Below are 19,026 nucleotides of genomic sequence, written 5' to 3' on the forward strand. Positions count from 1 at the left end.
TGATAATACAAAATAACGAAGGGAAAACAACCCCGCTCCTAAAGACAGAGGTAAAATCGAATAAGGTAACCACCTCCCCCCACCAACATTAACCAAATCCCCCAGCTTATATATATATATATATATATATACATACACATACATATATACATACATCCCTCATATATACATAAAATAATAACAGAAAACAACTCCAAGGGGGGGGGGAGGAGAAAATCAAATCCCTCTCCCCACCTCCCATGATAATATATAGCAGTAAGGTAAGAGAAAGAAAAAAAAAGGAGGGGATATAAACCAAAGCGGGGGGGGGGGGGGGAAGGCAGACCAACATCCATTATGTCCTGCAGTTTATCTAAGAGAGTCCAAGAATTCCTTAGCCTTTTCTGGTGATCCAGAGTTATATACGGATCCTTCATGGTTAAAGCATAACATCGCTGGGTAGCGTAAGGAGTACTGAACATTTAAGTCCCTTAAACGCTTCTTCACCTCGTCGAATGCCTTCCTCTTTCGAACCAGAGCCGGGGAAAAGTCCTGAAATAGCATGATCTTGGATCCTTTGTAGTTCATAGCTTGGGGGTCTTTTCCGAGATTTCTAGAGGCTTCTAGGAGTATCTGCCTCTCCCTGTAGCTCTGCAGCCGGAACAGGACCGAGCGCAGGCGCTGGTTCGAGCCGGGCCCGCGTATTGCTACCCGGTAGGCCCATTCCACCCTTACCTGGCCTGATCCAGCTTGCAGATTTAAAAGTTGTGGCAGCCACTGCTCCAGGAATGCTGTAAGCTGGCCTTCCTCTTCCCGTTCGGGAAGGCCCAGCAAACGAATATTTTTTCGGCGACCTCGATTATCGAGGTCGTCAATATGATTTTCCAAGGTCCGGACTCACTGCTCGAGAGTTCGGACCTGATCCACGGCCGATTGAGCGGTTGTCTCGGAGGTCGCGGCCTTTAGCTCCGCCCCTCTGACTCGGCGTTGAATTTCTTCAATCTCTCGGTCGTGCTTCTGCAGCGCGGCCGAGAGCGACTCACAACGATTTCTGGATTCGACAATAAAAGCTTGGAAAGCATTTCTGCAAGGCTTGTTACTGTAGGTAAGTCCCCCGCGGCGGCTGTGGACGCCTCTGCTGCAGCTGGAGAGGGTGGGGGAGGGGTTCCTGCTTGCTGAGAGCTGCGGGCTCCCTTCCCTTTAGTCATTTTAACTTAGGATTAAATTGTTTAAATGTAATATTACACAACTAATTAAATTACAAAACTATTATAAATGATTTGGTGAGCTTGGTAGGGGGTAGGTGACCCACTGTGCCCAAGTCTTGGGAGGAGCACTATAGACTCCGTCTTACTGGGTCGCCGCCATCTTGGATCCCCTACTCGAGCATCTTAAAGGAGGAGAAATGTTGGAGGAGAGGGATTTCCTCTCTAACTTAAGGCATCAAAAGCAGAAGGTACCAATAGTGAAGCTTTAGAAATTGGGAAATGGTCTAGAGGGCTAAGAGAGTGAATGGGGAAATGCTTAAATTCTTCACTTTTAAAGAATCAATTCTCTTTATCCTGATCCAAATCTGCAGGTGATAAGTTTCGTTTTAGCCATGTGAAAGACGTATACATACACCCACAGTACAACCTATCAGGGCTGCTTGATGAGAAAATCTCCCAATTTTACGACTATGATGTGGCATTGCTTAAGTTGAAGAAGAGAATAGACTTTGCCGACACAAAAAGGTAACTTGTGTCTTTACTTTGTGGATATTTGCCTTTGGGAGAGGCCATTCAGTCGATCTTAATTTTCCTGTCCAGAGAAGAACCCATGACTCTTCTCTGTTCACAGAACCTTATTGATTGCTGCATTAACACATGCAGGACAATGTTCCATGCTTTGATTTCCACTATTCTATCTGGAGGCACGTTCCAAGCACTGATCCACATTTTGTGTGAAAGATTTGACTTGATGTGCGTCCAAGTTTGACTCCTTTGCCAGTATGACCATTCTTGTGGGCCTGAAAAGTATTTGAAATATATCTTCTCCATTTACCTTTGTCAAACTTTTAACTATGTTGTATCATTTTAGATGATCACCCCTCTGATCTGAATTGAACACCCAAAGTTTTCCTGATTTCATTTCCCCAATTCCATCAAATGAATTGTTGACACTAAGACACTTAAAAAGAAATGGGGATGGTGCAGGAAAGCAGTGTTTAGTAGATTGAACAGAGAGGCATGCATGAAGGGCCAAGTGACCAATAGCTGCTCCTGATTCATACATTCATACGTGTGTTCTTGTGAATGAAAATATTTTCTTTAGTCCAGAAGTTTATTTTGTCTCCCAGTGCTAGGGTTTGGGACATCTGCTCAGGGCTGGACAGGAAGTAGAAGCAGGAGAGATCTTGGTCCTTGTAAGTATCAAAGACATAGAACAGGGAGACATATTCAGCTTTGACAGTGTGAAGAGCAGAACCTTAAAGGTAACGACTTATTACCCAAGTCCATGCCAATTTGCAGAGGGACTCTTAAGATTAGTAAAATGAATACATACAGTGACTAATGTGGGAGAACTGGATATCAGTTCTTAGCACTAATGTGAATATCAGAATCTGTATTTTTGGGATTTAATACACCTCTACCATGCTAGGACCAGTCTTCTAGCAAATCATAAAACTAGTGATACAGAGAGGGTTATAACCTAAACAGTGGGGTGGGAGGTCAAGGGATAGATGCAACAAACAAGGGAGAACAGTAGTAATGAGAAATGAAGGTCAGGAGTGGACCTAATAAACCTAAGAATATGCCAACAGTCAAGACGAATTGTTATAAGGATAACAAAAAGGCAAAATTAAAGGTGCTTAATATGATTGCATATTGAATCCTTAATAAAGTTAATACATTGATAGTGCACATTTAAAAATAAATAATGTGATATATTGATTTTGGAGATACGGCTGCATGATGAGTAGTATTGGGTCCTGAACATTGATAGATACTTGACATTCAAGGAGAATGGGAAACTCGATAAAAGTGGAGAGACATTGGAACTCTAGCTCAAAGGCAAATAGGTAGGTAGATTCTTTTTAGGCAAGAGACTCAAAGGTTGACGGGTAGATGGGAATGTGGCATTTGAATCATAAATGTATAAGCCATGATCTCATTGAATGATGGAGCAGACTCAAGGCCAAATGGCCTACTTAAAATTGTATGCAGATATGAATTTAGAACAGAAGTAGGTTTTTCATTGTTTGACACTAATTCAAAAAATGATATGTGACAGGTGCAATAATGGCAATAAAGGTCCAGATTTCCTGGTGTACATTCACGTATATCAATATACTTATAGATTTTTATGGTTTACTTTGTATTAAGGATATGAACATGAACTTTCATATCATGTTCTTTATTCTGTTTATGCAAACGTTTTAGCTATTTGGATATCTCCATTACTATTCTGAAACCACAAGCCACTAAATATTATCAAGGAACATAATTTATTCCTGCTCAGTGCTGTTGTGATGATTATTGATTGTGTAAATCACATCTAGTAACAGTTACTAAACAGTTGCAGGAATGTATAGTATTCTATCCGGTGAACCAATAACAACATACACCTATTCAGTGAAAAGTGTAGAATATACAAGCTGTATCAGAACATTCTTCTTGGTCACAAAAAATAAATCTATATTAAACATAGAAACAGCATTCACATTAATGTATAATATTCCTTTTGAAAGTTTATTGTAGTGTCTCATACTGTTGGACCTTGTGGTTGTGGAGATGAAAGGATGAGAGGCATTTCAACATGAAGATTTGGTTTATAGAATTTGAGAAAATTTTCCAGGAAGCATGCACTTCCAGGATTTGATTTGCATTGCTTATAGCAGGAGAGCGTGAGAGATATTTCACCCAGCGCGACACACCAAATGAGCAAGAACAAGCATGGAATTCTCCAACAAAAACAATGGATATTCCACATATGCGCTTATTCATTCATATCATCAGTGGTAATCTCTCTTTCAACAAACCTTTTAAGTGATAATCTATTTCTTTTAGTCGATCCATCTGTTTACCATGCACAAGCGAAACAACAAGAGCCATCCGAAAACCATTCCCAGGAACAAACTGTCGTGACCACGGTATGTGTGAACAATGCAACTTACTATGAAACTTGATATAACGGAGTGTCAGAGTGATTATTGAAGGATTCCTGCACAATTTAAGCAGTGTACTCAAGATTGTTCAGACAAACGTGCATAAAATTGTACAAGCAAAATTAGGTGCAAGGTGGTGAGCCATTTAAACACCATAACTGGTTAGCTCCGATGACTGGTTTGTGATGCAGTGACACCAACAGCGTGAGTTCAGTTCCAGTACCGGCTGAGGTTATCATGAAAGTCCCACCTTCCCAACTCTCCCCTCACTTGAGGGATATTGACCTTAAGGTTAAATCACCACAGTCATCTCTCTCTCTGATGAGAGAGCATCCCTATGGTCCTCTGGGACTATGGTGACTTTACTTATTCCTCATACAGTGTAACAGACTTAAACTGGAACTGAATTGCATTGGTACTTGATTGCTTTTTAAGTGACTATCCCGCTAACTAGTTTGTTCTGTGTATCATTTACTGACTCACTCATGCTGTAACTGACCAGCTCCTGGAGTGACAATAACATCCTCTTTGCTGAACCTTCCAACTGACCCCTGCTGTGACCTGGCTGGGCAGTGAGGAGCAGGACTTTGCAAATTTCTTAGGTTTGAGAAGCCTGTAAACTGGGCTGTATTTAATTAATCAGCTTATTCTGTGCAGAAAATGAACTGTTACCGACGACCAGATCAGTCCCAGCAAGCTTCGTGAAGCGCGACAGAGGGAGATTAGAGACAGAGGCGTATGTCTCGATAAAGACGACTGAGGCTGTAAGTGATATCTGCACTGACCCTATGATGTGAAACCTTGTTAGTCCTTAGGATCCCCTCTTAAAGAAGTGTCTTTCCATTCGGCCTAGTGAACCATGAGGTTCATTGAACCCTGTGCATGCAGCCCACATACTCTTCTGCAAAGAGTCAATGCTTAACATGAAAATAGTGAATCTGAATTGTCAATGATGTAAGGCACCACGTGGCAATAGACTAGACAAAGGCAAACTGTTCTAATGAAGTCCCAGGTAATGGAAAAGGTAAATAAACTGGTTAAGAAGGCTAATGATGTACTTGCCTTTAATACGTGAGGAATAGTGTTTAAGAACATAGAGGTGATGCTGGAAATGTATAGCATGTTGTTGTGCCACAAGTACAGTATGTGCAGGTCTGGAAGTCGCACTGTAGGTGGGGTATGATTGCACTGGAGAGGATGCATGGAAGATTTACCAGGATGATGTCTGGGTTGGAGAGTTTCAGTTATGACCAGATTTTGAACAGACAGAGGTTGTTTTCCTTGCAGCAGATTGAGATGTATAAAGTTATGAAGGGCATGTGGAGGGAAGAAAGAATGGTGATGTGAAGGAGGGATCAATGACTGAGGCAAAGGTTTATGGTAAAGAGAATGTGAGGAAAACGTTTTTCACTCAGAGGGTGGTGGGAATTTGGAACTCACTTCCTCTAAGAGTGGTAAAGGCAAAATCCTCAACATTTAAGATGTCTTTAGATGTGAATATGATGAATAGTCAAGGGATTTTAGGGAGTCCAAAACTGGAGGGCATAGATTTAAGGTGAGAGGAGAAAGATTTAAAAGGGGCCTGAAAAGCAACATTTTCCTTGCAGAGAGTAGTGCATGTATGGAACAACCTGCCAGACAAAGTGGTGGAGAGGGTTACAATTACTTCATTTAAAAGGCTTCTGGATGAGTACATGAATAAGAAGGGTTTAGAGGAATGCAAGCCAAATACTGGCAAATGAGACTAGATCAGTTTGGGATATCTGGTTGGCATGGACGGGTTAGACTGAAGGGTCTGTTTCATGCTGTAGAACTCTATAATTCTATGTGCTCTTACAAAGCCAAGGCACAGAAGACTATGGACCAAGTGCTGGAAAATGGGCTGAAAGGTCTTTTTCTGTGCTTAGAACTTTGAGTCCATGATTCACGTGCAGCCTTATTCTGTAAATAGTTGCCAGAATGTTTCAAAAAAGGTAAAGTTGCTAAGTCTAGATTCTATCAGTCTCTTGATCCTGACCAAGGACACAGCCTCTTCTAAAGTCCAATATGTGGCTACTGGGTGAGGGAAGTCACTAAATTGTGATCACACGGTAGCTATGCCCACCTTCCTTACCTCCTGCCTGACAGCCAATGTCCACTGCCCGTTGTTGAGACCCTTCTCCATATACAGGGATCCAAGGTGCTTAAATAAAAGCAAATTACTTTGAAGTCCTGAAGTTGAGTGATGCTGGACTCAAAACTTTACCTCTTTCAGTCAGCACAGATGCTGTCAGACCGACTATGTTTCTCAAGCCTTTTCTTTGTTTAAAATGCTTATAACTGGCAATTATCATCTCAGTAAAGACACAGCTTTTTATTCAGTCTAAAAGTTGGGAATGTTAGGCAAGGTATTCTGCTGATGTATCATTGTCTGTGGTTTCACTTGTCACTATTTCTGTCTTGCCACTTAGCTGAGAGATGCCTGTGAGGCGAATGCACTCCATGCTGAAGAGTACAAACACGTTACTGATGTGCGGATGGTGGTCACAGACAGATTCCTCTGCACTGGAGGACAAGACCCTGTAGCTGAGGAGGTATCTTGTAAAGGTATATGGCTCAATAATTTAACCTCATCACTCTTACTGTTTTACTGTGTGTGTCTGTTTGTGTGTCTGTCTATTTCTGTGTATGTACTTTTGTGCACTTGTCTTTTATCTGACATTTTGGGTATGCCTGTTTGTGAAGCTGTGCATTTGTCTGTTTTGTGTGTGCCTGCATGCTTGTCTATGCTTACGTCTCTCCGGGTGTGACCACTTAGATATCTACAGTTATATGTAGGTGCTTACGTGTGTGGCAGGCCACCTTTGTGTCTCTGACATGTAACCTTTTGTATTTCTGTGAGTGTGCTTATATCTGTGCCTCTGTGTTGGTGCTTGTGCATTTGTCTGTCATGTGTGCACATGTAGTTCTGTGCTTGTGTGATTCTCTTTGTGAAGGATCAACCATAAGGAAGAAATTGCTTCCACTGGCAACCGGAGAATACAGGTTTAAAATAATTAGCAAGAACTCAAGTCGAGGAGAATGTTTTTCGATCTGTGAGTTGTGATTTGGAAAGTGCCGCTTGAAAGGGCAGTGCAAACAGATTGAATTGTAACTTGTAGATGGGGGAATTGGATAAACACTTGACTGGGAGAAAATGAGGGCTGGAGATCAGAGTCGAAAAGTGTAGGCTGGAAAAGCAAAGCCAGTCAGGCAGCATCCGAGGAGCACGAGAGTCGACATTTCGAGCATGAGCTCTTCATTAGGAAAAATCCTGATGAAGAGCTCCTGCTCGAAATGTTGACTCTCCTGCACCTTGGATGTTGCCGGACCAGCTGTGCTTTTCCAGCATCACACTTTTCGACACAACACTTGAATGGACAATTTTTAGGAAAATAGGGAAAACCGACAAAGTGACAACAAATTTTGATGACTTCTTCACAGAAACAGCATAGGTACAAAAGTGTTGTAAGGCTTTTCAGTGTTTTAGTTTCTTAAAAGAAAATTCTGTTTAGTCACATCTTGCGATATTGATTTGCAGGTGACTCGGGAGGTGCCTTATATATGGAGAAAAAACGACGATTAATTCAGGTGTGTTTTATAGTTCCTGCAGATGCTTTGTTCCGCTTTAGAGCATAGAACATTACAGTTCGGCCCTCGATGTTACACCGACCTGAGAAATCTATCTGAAGCCCATCTAACCTACACTACTTCATTATCATCCATTTGTTTATCCAATGACCACTTAAATGCCCTTAAAGTTGGCGAGTCTACTGTTGCAGGCAGGGCATTCCACACCCTTCCTACCTTTTGAGTAAAGAAACTAGCCCTGACATCTATCCTTTATCTATCACCCCTCAATTTAAAGCTTTGTCCCCTCATGCTGGCCATCACCATCCAAGGAAAATGGCTCTCATTGTTCACCTTATCTACACCTCTGATCATCTGTATGTCATTATTAAATCACCTCTCAACTACTTCTCGAATGAACACAGCCTCAAGTCCCTCAGCCTTTCTTCATAAGACCTTTCCTCCATACCAGGCAAAATCCTAGTAAATCTCCTTTACACCCTTTCCTATGCTTCCACATCCTTCCTGTAATGCAAAGACCAGAACTATGTGCAATGCTCCAGGCGTGGCCGCACCAGTTTTGTACATCTGCAACATAACCTCGTGGCTCCAAAACGCAGTCCCTCTTCCAGTAAAAGCTAACACACTGTATGCCGCCTTAACAACCCTCTCAACCTGGGTGGCAACTTTCAGGGATCTATATAAATTGACACCAAGATCTGTCTGCTCATTCACAGAACCAAGAATCTTACCACTGGCTCAGTATTCTGTATTCCTATTACTACTTCCAAAGTGAATCACCTCACACTTTTCCACATTAAACTCCATTTGCCACCTCTCAGCTCAGCTCTGCAGGTCCCTCTGTAACCTACAACATCTTTCCGCACCGTCCACAACTCCACCGACCATAGTGTAATCTGCAAATTTACTAACCCATCTTCTATGCCCTCATCCAGGCCACTTATAAAAATGACAAATGGCAGTGACTCCAAAACAGATCATTGCAGTACACCACTAGTAACTGAACATCAGGATGAACATTCCCCACCCTCTGTCTTCTTTCAGCTAGCCAATTATTGATCCAACCTACTAAATCACCCTCAATGCCATGCCTCTGTATTTTCTGCAATAGCCTACTGTTGGGAACCTTATCAAATGCTTTACTAAAATTCATATACACCACATCAACTGCTTTATCCTCATCCACCTATTTGGTCACTTTCTTAAAGGTTTGTGAGGCACGACCTACCCTTCACAAAACATGTTGACTATCCCTAATCAAATTATTCCTTTCTAATTGCTCATAAATCCTATCTTTTTTATATTCATTTCCAAAACTTTACCCACAACCAAAGTAAGGCTTACTAGTCTATAATTACCAATGTTGTCTCTACTCCCCTTCTTGGACAAGGGGACAACATTTGCTATCCTCCAGTCTTCTGGCATTATTCCTGTAGAGAATGATGACATAAAAATCAATGCCAAATGTTCTGCAATCTCCTCCCTGGCTTCCCAGAGAATCCTTGGATAAAAAGGAAAATCAGGAAGGCAAAATGGGGACATGAGATAGCTTTGGCAAATAGAATTAAGGAGAATCCAAAGGGTTTTTACAAATATATCAAGGACAAAGGGTAACTAGGGAGAGAATAGGGCCCCTCAAAGATCAGCAAGGCGGCCTTTGTGTGGAGCCACAGAAAATGGGGGAGATACTAAACGAGTATTTTGCATCAGTATTTGTTGTGGAAAAGGATATGGAAATTATAGACGGTAGGGAAATAGATGGTGACACCTTGCAAAACGTCCATATTACAGAGCAGGAAGTGCTGGATATCTTGAAACACATAAAGGTGGATAAATCCCCAGGACTTGATCAGGGATACCTAATAGCTCTGTGGGAAGCTAGAGTAGTGATTGCTGGGCCTCTTGCTGAGATATTTGTATCATTGATAGTCACAGGTGAGGTGCCAGAAAACTGGAGTTTGGCTAAGGTGGTGCCACTGTTTAAGAAGGGTGGTAAGGACAAGCCAGGGGACTATAGACCAGTGAGCCTGACATTGGTGGGCAAGTTGTTGGAGGGAATACTGAGGGACAGGATGTACATGTATTTGGAAAGGCAAGGACTGATTAGGGATAGTCAACATGGCTTTGTGCATGGGAAATTATGTCTCACAAACTTGATTGAGTTTGTTGAAGAAGTAACAAAGAGGATTGATGAGGGCAGAGTAGTAAATATGATCTATATGGACTTCAGTAAGGCGTTCGACAAGGTTCCCCATGGGAGACTGGTTAGCAAGTTAGATCTCACGGAATACAGGGAGAACTAGCCATTTGGATACAGAACTGGCTCAAAGGTAGAAGACAGAGGGTGGTGGTGGAGGGTTGTTTTTCAGACTGGAGGCCTGTGACCAGTGGAGTGCCACAAGGATCGGTGCTGGGTCCTCTACTTTTTGTCATTTACATAAATGGTTTGGATGCGAGCATAAGACATAAAGTTAGTAAGTTTACGGATGACACCAAAATTGGAAGTGTAGTGGACAGTGAAGATTACAACAGAATCTCGACCAGATGGGCCAGTGGGCTCAGAAGTGGCAGATGGAGTTTAATTCAGATAAGTGCGAGGTGCTGCATTTTGGGAAAGCAAATCTTAGCAGGACTTAAACGCTTAATGATAAGGTCCTCGGGAGTGTTGTTGAACAAAGAGAACTTGGAGTGCAGGTTCATAGCTCCTTGAAAGTGGAGTCGCAGGTAGATAGAATAGTGAAGAAGGCATTTGATATGCTTTCTTTTATTGGTCAGAGTATTGAGTGCAAGAGTTGGGTGGTCATGTTGCGGTTGTACAGGACATTGGTTAGGCCACTGTCGGAATATTGCGTGCAATTCTGGTCTTCCTATCGGAAAGATGTTGTGAAACTTGAAAGGGTTCAGGAAAGATTTACAAGGATGTTGCCAGGATTGGAGGATTTGAGCTATAGGGAGAGGCTGAACAAGCTGGGGCTGTTTTCCCTGGAGCGTCAGAGGCTGAGGGGTGACCTTATAGAGGTTTACAAAATTATGAGGGGCATGGATAGGGTAAACAGGCAAAGTCTTTTCCCTGGGGTCAGGGAGTCCAGAACTAGAGGGCATAGGTTTAGGGTGAGAGGAGAAAGATATAGAGACCTACGGGGCAACTTTTTCACACACAGGGTGGTACGTGTATGGAATGAGCTGCCAGAGGAAGTGGTGGAGGCTGCTCCAATTGCAACATTTAGAAGGCATTTGGATAGGTATATGAATAGGAAGGGTTTGGAGGGATATGGGCCAGGTGCTGGCAGGTGGGACTAGATTGGGTTGTGATATCTGGTCAGCATTGACGGGTTGGACCGAAGGGTCTGTTTCCATGCTGTACATCTCTATGACTCTAAATCCTATCCAGTTCTGGGGGCTTATCTATTTTCACCATTCCAGAATTGCTTACACCACCTCCTTATGAACCTCAAACCCATCTAGTCTAATAGCCTGTACCTCTGTATTCTCCTCAACAATGTTGTCTTTTTTCAGTGTGAATACTGACTAAAAGCATTCACTTAGCACCTCTCCTACCTCCTCGGACTTCATGCACAACTTCATACTATTGTCCTTGACTGGCCATAATCTTACTGTAGTTATTCTTTAATTCCTGACATATCTGTGGGAAAGCTTTAGGGTTTTCCTTGATCCTACCTACTAAAGACTTCTCATGTCCCCTCCTGGCTCCTTTTAGTTCTCTCTTTAGGTCCTTCTTGGCTAACTTCAACTCATAAGTGCCCTACCTGTGCCTTCATGTCTAATCTTTACATAAGCCTCCTTCTTCCACTTGACAAGAGATTCAATTTTTTTAGTAAACTACGGTTTTCTCGCTCGACCACTTCCTCCCTGCCTAACTGGTACATACGTATCGAGGACACACAGTAGCTGTTCCTTAGACAAGCTTCACCTTAAAATTGTGCCCATTCCCTGAAATATCCTTCCCCATCTTTTGGCATCGTAAATCTTGCCTAATCACATCATAATTCCCTTGCCCCCAGCTATAACTCCTGCCCTGCGGTATATACGTATCCCTTCCATTGCGACAGTAAACCAAATTGTGGATACTGTCACCAAAGTGCTCACCTACTTCCAAGCCTAATACCTGGCCCGGTTCATTACCCAGTACCAAATCCAATGTGGCCTCGCCTTTTGTTGGCCTATCTACATACTGTGTCAGGAAACCCTCCTGCACACATTGGACAAAAACTGACCCATCTGAAGTACTTGAACTACAGCGTTTCCAGTCAAGACTTGGAAAGTCAAAGTCGCCCATAACAACTACCTTGTTATTTTAGCTACTGTCCATAATCATCTTTGCAATCCTTTCCCCTACATCTCTGGACCTTTTCTGAGGCCTATAGAAAACTCCCAACAGGGTGAACTCTTCTTTCCTGTTTCTAACCTCAGCCTATACTACCTCAGTAGACGAGTCCTCATCAAACATCCTTTCTGCCACCATAATATTGTCTTTGACTAACAACCGACCATAACAGTAAGGGACAGAGAGGACAAATCCAAGATCAAATCAAAAGGAAAGATTGAAGGTTACACAGAAAACAAAAGGACTATCATAGAGCTCTATATCTGAATCAACTTAGTATTCAAAACAAAACAAAACTGAGAGCTTAAAAAGAAATACACATGATCTTGTAACTGAAATAACTCAACAGAAGCCAGTATCCCGTCACCAGGTGACCCTCTATTTACAAATGTGCACTCCTTGCCCATAATGCTGCCTCATACAGAGTAAGGCACCAGAGTGACAGTATCCCTGACACTCAACCGTTTTATGCCAGTAAGGGCTTCTTGATTGAGGCTGTTAATTGGGCCCAATCAGGGAACTCCCATTCTATGAGGTCCAGCTGCTGACCTTGTTACAATCACTGTAGTAACCCTTACAAAGAATAGATGCAGGATGACAGAGACGGAGATCTGAATATTAAAGGATATATAGGGATGCCCAATTAAGATAGAGATGAGAGTTCCTTTTCTCACAGATGGTCATTCGGGACACTCTTCATCAAAAGACCACAGAAGTAGAGACTTTGAATATTTTTAGGATAGTGGCAGATGATTCTTGATAAGCAAAGGGATGGAGAGATTATCAGAAGTAGGCAGGATTGTGGGTAATCAGTTCTATAATTTGTTGACCACTCTATTATGTTAGCAAGCCACTCTTGGTCTCCTCAATTCTACATACAGGGGACTTAACCTGTCCTTGAGTGTTGCCAAAATCAAACTCCCATACCAAACCAGATCTGGTGACTCAAATATTTTCATTTCCTGTATATGTTGAAGGAGAGACACTGAAATTTTTTCTTCATTTGTGGGATGAGTGTACGTCTGGCTGGGCTAGCTCAGTCATCAACTTGCCCATCGCAAATTGCCCTTGGGGAGATAATGGTGAGCTGCCTTCTTGAATTGTTAAGCACTTCTCTAACCTTAGCAACCATCATTCTGTAAAGATGACCTTTGACGATGAGATCCAAGACTGAATCAGCTGGGCCAACTCAGTCATCTATAATCTACAGCAGTGAGTGTTTGACTTCAGAGACCTCAGTAAGCCAGCAAAAGTTCTAGTGTACAGAGCAGTTGTCATCACCATGTTCCTGTATTACATTGAGACCTAGATTGTGTATCAGTGACACTTAAGACAAATTCTACCAATAATTCCTTCTCCACCTTCATTAGCTTTAGTGGGAGGGCTGTCAAGCAAACTTGAGAGACCTTTCCAAAGGCAGCTGTCTTTTAGGTAAAACTCATGCAAAATCAAGACTGTCTTATCAACTCTCAAGTGGCCAGCCATTGCCGGGGTGGACAGAGAAAATGCTGCAAAGACACTCTGAAGTTCTCCCTGAAACACAGCACCCCGACATTAATGAAGGGGAAGATCTTTCTACCAGTTGTTCAGAATACCAACAACTTGTCCGCCAAACTCCATCACACAGACCAAAATGTCTGTGGGTCACCAGTCAATCTGTTCGGTCACGTGAAGATAGCAGAAACCCATAGCCACGGTCGAGGTCAACCTGGAGTTGAGGGCAGCCGAAGGCGACAAATGTTTATGTCATTGTGTTAGATATTAGGCAGAGGTAGAGTTTATGGATTCAAGTCCCAATGCATAGACCAGAACAAAAATGAAAGATATTGTTACCAAGGGAGTGCTGCACTGTCAGCAGGCCAGTGGAGGGTGAGAAACTTCATTCACACATATAGATTGGAGAATGTTGTCCTTGGAGAAGAGATAATGGAGAGGAGATTGAATGGAGATGTTCAAATTCATGCGATGCCAAGAGTACTGATAGAGAGTGGTCCCATGTAGGGAAGATTTGAGGAGAGAACCCAGATTTAAGATAATTGGCAAATAAATGAAGCAAGATACGAGGAGGAAGTTTATGATGTAGTGAGTGGATGGCAGTATCTGGAGTGCACTGAAATTGTGGTGGAGTTAGATCCATTCAAGGCTCTCAAAGGGAATTCCTTTTTTTTTTGAAAAGGAAGCAAGTGCAGGGCTAATGGGAAAAGTGGAATTAATGGCATTAAGGAAACTCCTCATTTGGAGAGCTTGTACAGATACGCTAGGCCAAATGACCATTTTCTATTTTGTAACAATGCTGTGATTTTGAATAATATGCAGTTTCAGTATGTAATTCTAACATGTGTTTTCCTATATTCTACAGGTGGGCGTTATAAGTTGGGGAGTTATTAATGTCTGTGATACTGTGAACGCAGACAAGAATCACGCTCGTGACTTTCACGTCAACTTATTCAAGGTGTTGCCATGGTTGAAAGAGAGACTTGGGAAAATTATGACATTCATAGATTAGGGTTAGGAGGAGGCCATTCTGCCTCTCAAGCCTGTACCGCTATTGAATTAGATGATGGTTGCTCTCTTTCTTAATGCTATCCCACCCACCTTGGTTCCATAAACTTCAGTAACCTTACTGAGTGAAAATTCTATCAGTCTTAGTTGTTTTAACTTTGATGTGGGGAATGTTCCAATTTATCACTATCCTTTGTGTGATCTAGCATCTCGCCTGAGGATGTAGCTCTAGTTTTAAGCCCATTGCCCTCATTTTCTGGACTCGTCCTTTTGAGGATCTGGGTTCTCTGTTTACCTTGCTGAATACTTTAATCAGTTCAAACACCTTAACACTATTAACTCAAGGGAATAAAAATGCCTAGTTTCTGCAATATCTCCTCATGTTTGGACCTTTTCAGACTTGGTATTATATCATAAGGAATAGGTCATTCGAACCATCTTCACCATTAAATAAGACCATGGTCTCAACTTTCCTTTCCTTACTGTTCCCCCATGATCCTTAACTCCCTTGTCAATCAAAAACCTGACTAACTGAACCTCCGACAGATTCAATTTATCCACTCTCCACTGCACTCTGGGGTAGAGAATTCAAAATTCCGCAGACCACTGAGAGGGGAGATTCCTTTATACCTCTATCTTAAATAGTCTCCTCTTTCTTATTTTGGAACTCTCCCTAGATTCCCCAGTTGAAACACCCTCTCAGCATCTTGACTGTCAAGCCCCCTTCAGAATCATTATATTTTAATTTGATCACTTATTTTTCTAAATGCTAATAAGTTCAACCTGCTCAATGTTTTCTTATGATATATCCCCTTTATCCCAGGGATCAAGCCAGGTGAACTGTGCTGAACTGCTTCCAACGCAGTAAGGAGATAAAAATTGTAGTGTTCTAGATGAAATGGCACCATCACCCTGTACAGTTGTAGCAATCTTTTCCAACATTTACATTTTATATCTTGCAATAAAAGCCAAAATTCCTTTTGCCTTTCTAGTTTTTTACTATACCTGTGTGCTGACTTTTTGCGAATCATTTACTAGAACACTTAGAGATCTCTCAACAAAAGCCACAAGAACTGTGGATGCTGGAAATCAAATAATAACAGAAATCACTGGAAAAACTGAGCAGTTCTGGCAGCATTTGTGCAGAAAAGTCGGAGTTAACGGTTTGGGTCCAGTAACCCCCCCCCCGCCTTTAAACAGAGATCTCTCTGTGCCTCAGCATTCTGCAGTCTCTTCTATTCAAATAATATTCCAGTTTATGAAATAATTGTTGTGAATCTTCACTGCATCTCCTCCAAGACTACTATTTCCTTCCTGAGATGCAGTGAGCAACTGAATATAGTACCCCAGCTGGGGTCCATCCCAAGTTTTAATACATCCACAGTACTTGTTACTCCCATTCATAATCGAGCTGACTATCAGATAAAGGTGAACATTCCACTTACTTGTTTAGTTATTTTTTTGTATGTGTTTACGAGTATTTTAAAATATTTTCTATAGTTGGGCCCTCTAAATCTCTGTTCATCCAAAGTTTCCATTTAGAAAATATTCTGATCTTTTCCACATCTCCAACTGCCAGTTTTGACCACACTTTAAATCGCTCACTGCCTCTGCAACGTTCCCCTTCCATCTGTGTCATTTACAGTGCTACTGAAAATGATGCCACTTGCACATGTGGTTCTTTATTCTTTCATTGGTACTATTTATGTACATAGTGAAAAACAGTTATCCCTGGGAATATACCAGGAAACACCCTGCAATTAGAGTATATAGCATTATCACCAGTCTTTGCAACCTACCTCATGCAATTTCCCTACATATGTCAATAGATTGTCTCCAATTCCATGTGTTTTAATTTCATTAACAGTCTCTCATGTGGAACCTTACTGAATTTCTTCTGAAACTCCACTTGAATGATATCCATAGATGTGCCCCAATGCATCACAAAAGCTACATTCTTGGAATGTAGAAATGTGATTGAGGAGCAGGATTAGATTGTTCAACCCTTTCATTTTGCTCTATCATTTGACAAGACTGTGGCTGATCTGGTTATGGATATTTTCTGTCTGCCCTTGTAGCCACTGGACTCCCTAGTCTATGAAAAATCTACCCAAAATAAATTCAGTGATGCCTCAATACTTTCTAGAGGAGTGAATGTCACAGACTCTAGAGAGGGAAGAAAAATTCTCCTCATCCCCATTTTCAAAGGGAGATCTCTTATTAAACTGTCCCCTAGTTCTAGAGTCCTGCAGAAAGTGATAATTTGACTTGAATTCAACTGGGTCTATGGCTGTGACCTCGTATTTTGCAATCCAAGCTGGCTCTCTCTAATAGTCCATATTGAACTAATTGCTCATTCTCCTAATAGATTTGAAGATCAGTTTTATCATGTCTAAATTTATCAGATCAAGTCCATCAGTGTGGTTATCACTGGAGCAAACACAAAGCAAAGACATACCTTGTCAACAGTGCCAAGTGCAAGATTTTACCTTGACTTCACTGATCAACCTTGACAGTCTTCCCAAATGTGCTTCTGGAGTTTAGGGCACAAGGAGTAGGTTACTTGGCCCTTCAAGCCTGGCCCACCATTCAATAAGTCCATAGTTGATCTGCCCCAGGCCTCATCTTTGGTGTCAGCTCATCATTGCCCTCAACTCCCTGATATTTCAGAAGCCTCTTTAAATAATTTCGGTGATCTAGCTTTCACAACTCTCAAAAGGAATTTCAAGCATTCTTCGGAGTGAAGAAATTCCTTTGCATCTCAGGTTCAAATGGGTGTCTCCTTATTCTAAAATATGTGTCCTAGTTTGAGATTGCCCAAATCTACTCAACATTCCACTTTGTCAAGCTTCCTCAGAATCTTGTATTTTAATAGGATCACGCCTCATTCTTTTAAACTTTAGTGAACAGCTACTAACCTGTTCATCCCAGGTATCAGCCTCGTAAATCTCTTCTAAACTGCCTTGAATGTCAGCACATCCACCCTGTTCACAGTGCTGCCATGCAGACTCACCCACACCCTGTACAGTTGCAACAAAACTTCTATATTTTCAAACTCCAACCATCTACAAATAAAAAAATCATTTGCCTTCTTAATTGCTTGCTGTATCTACATGCTAACTCTTTCGCGATTTTAAGAAGAGCCTGCTGTGTTTTAATAAGCAGCAAAAGGGAATGGGAGGGATCATTGAATTATCTACCTAATTATACACCCTCCCCAAAATTTAATTACATTGACAAAGGAAAAATAGAGAGAGAAGAGAGATCGATAGAAACAAGGACTGGCGTGCGCAGGAAAAATGAGACACCAAAAGAGAAGGAATGCAAAAAGGAGACAAAAAAGGCACTGAGTGAGAGAGGTGGAGAGGGACAAAAGAAAATGAGGAACTGTGAAAAGGATAGAGAAGAAAGTGGAGTGGGAAAGAGAGTGATAGAGACCAAAATAGTGTATATGGGGAGAATGCAAGGGACTGTGAAACAGAAGACGGAGCCAGTGAAAGAAGAGAGAAGAGGGTGAGTGAGACATACAATAAGTAGAAAATAGGGTAAAAGAGACGAAAATTTAAAAAAAGAGAAAGACAAGCTCAAGAAGAAGAGGTGGACTGATGTAGAAAGAGGGAGGAGGATAAAGAAATGATAGAAAGAGATGAGAGGAGTTAGAGAGCCAATGTTACTGTGAGCTCCTGACTTACCTATACATACGGATTATTAATGGTTTGGTGCAAGTTAAAAATACCTGAATGTGTCATAGATTAAAAGCCTTTCTAAGGAAACATTACATTTATGAGCAAGAGGAATAGGTGATTGTTGGTGTTTACTGATTTATTTCCCTTCCTTCACTAGCTTGAATAGAATATATATTTCTTTTGACTGTTATAATATTTTGTTGAAATAAACTTGTAAGTACATGCAATCCTTATTTGCAAATGCTTCACAGAAAACAATGATCCATGAGCACATTTGGGTGCCTGAAGCGTGGTTGCAATAAGCATCATTATGAAAGAAAGCATTGTGTAATGTACACAGGCCACTTACACTAAGAGATAGCTGTCTACCTGAATCCCATTTCCCAGATTTTTCCCAATATCTCTTAAGTTTTTTTCCAAATATCAAGACAAATTTCTTTTGAAGGATGTTAGATGCCCCAGAACTTGGCAACCGGGGTCAAAAATAAGTTGATGATATTATCAACCCAAATATTAGTGAGGATGGGGGCAGAAAATGTGTGTTACATGTGACAGAAGTACAGGTGTATTTGTACACTTTGGAAATACTGTCTGAAATTACATGTTTGTGCTCAGGAGATGTATGTGTGAAGACACATCAGTTGTGATAACAATAGAATTCTAATTGCAGTGCAGGTTGCCTTTAAGCAGTTCCCTGGGATTGAGGAAGACTTGTTTCCACTATGGTTCTGTAGGTTATGAGATGGTTGATAAACTCA

The 19,026-nt window shown here is 41.5% G+C and overlaps 1 protein-coding gene across 1 annotated transcript in view; it reads left to right on the forward strand.

Annotated features, from left to right (window-relative positions):
• The window catches only part of LOC122541420 (complement factor B-like), a 60,380-nt gene extending 41,885 nt beyond the window's left edge, over positions 1 to 18,495 (forward strand). The window contains exons 13-18 of the mRNA XM_043678179.1: positions 1,559 to 1,712; positions 4,029 to 4,111; positions 4,784 to 4,890; positions 6,577 to 6,712; positions 7,686 to 7,735; positions 14,440 to 18,495. Of these exons, the coding sequence (XP_043534114.1) occupies positions 1,559 to 1,712; positions 4,029 to 4,111; positions 4,784 to 4,890; positions 6,577 to 6,712; positions 7,686 to 7,735; positions 14,440 to 14,586 (677 nt within the window). The 3' untranslated portion in view covers positions 14,587 to 18,495. The remainder of the gene's footprint in view (positions 1 to 1,558; positions 1,713 to 4,028; positions 4,112 to 4,783; positions 4,891 to 6,576; positions 6,713 to 7,685; positions 7,736 to 14,439) is intronic.
• The last annotated feature ends 531 nt before the right edge of the window (positions 18,496 to 19,026 follow it).

The sequence above is a fragment of the Chiloscyllium plagiosum genome, chromosome 37 (genome assembly GCF_004010195.1).
Source record: "Chiloscyllium plagiosum isolate BGI_BamShark_2017 chromosome 37, ASM401019v2, whole genome shotgun sequence".
Lineage (NCBI taxonomy): Eukaryota > Metazoa > Chordata > Chondrichthyes > Orectolobiformes > Hemiscylliidae > Chiloscyllium > Chiloscyllium plagiosum.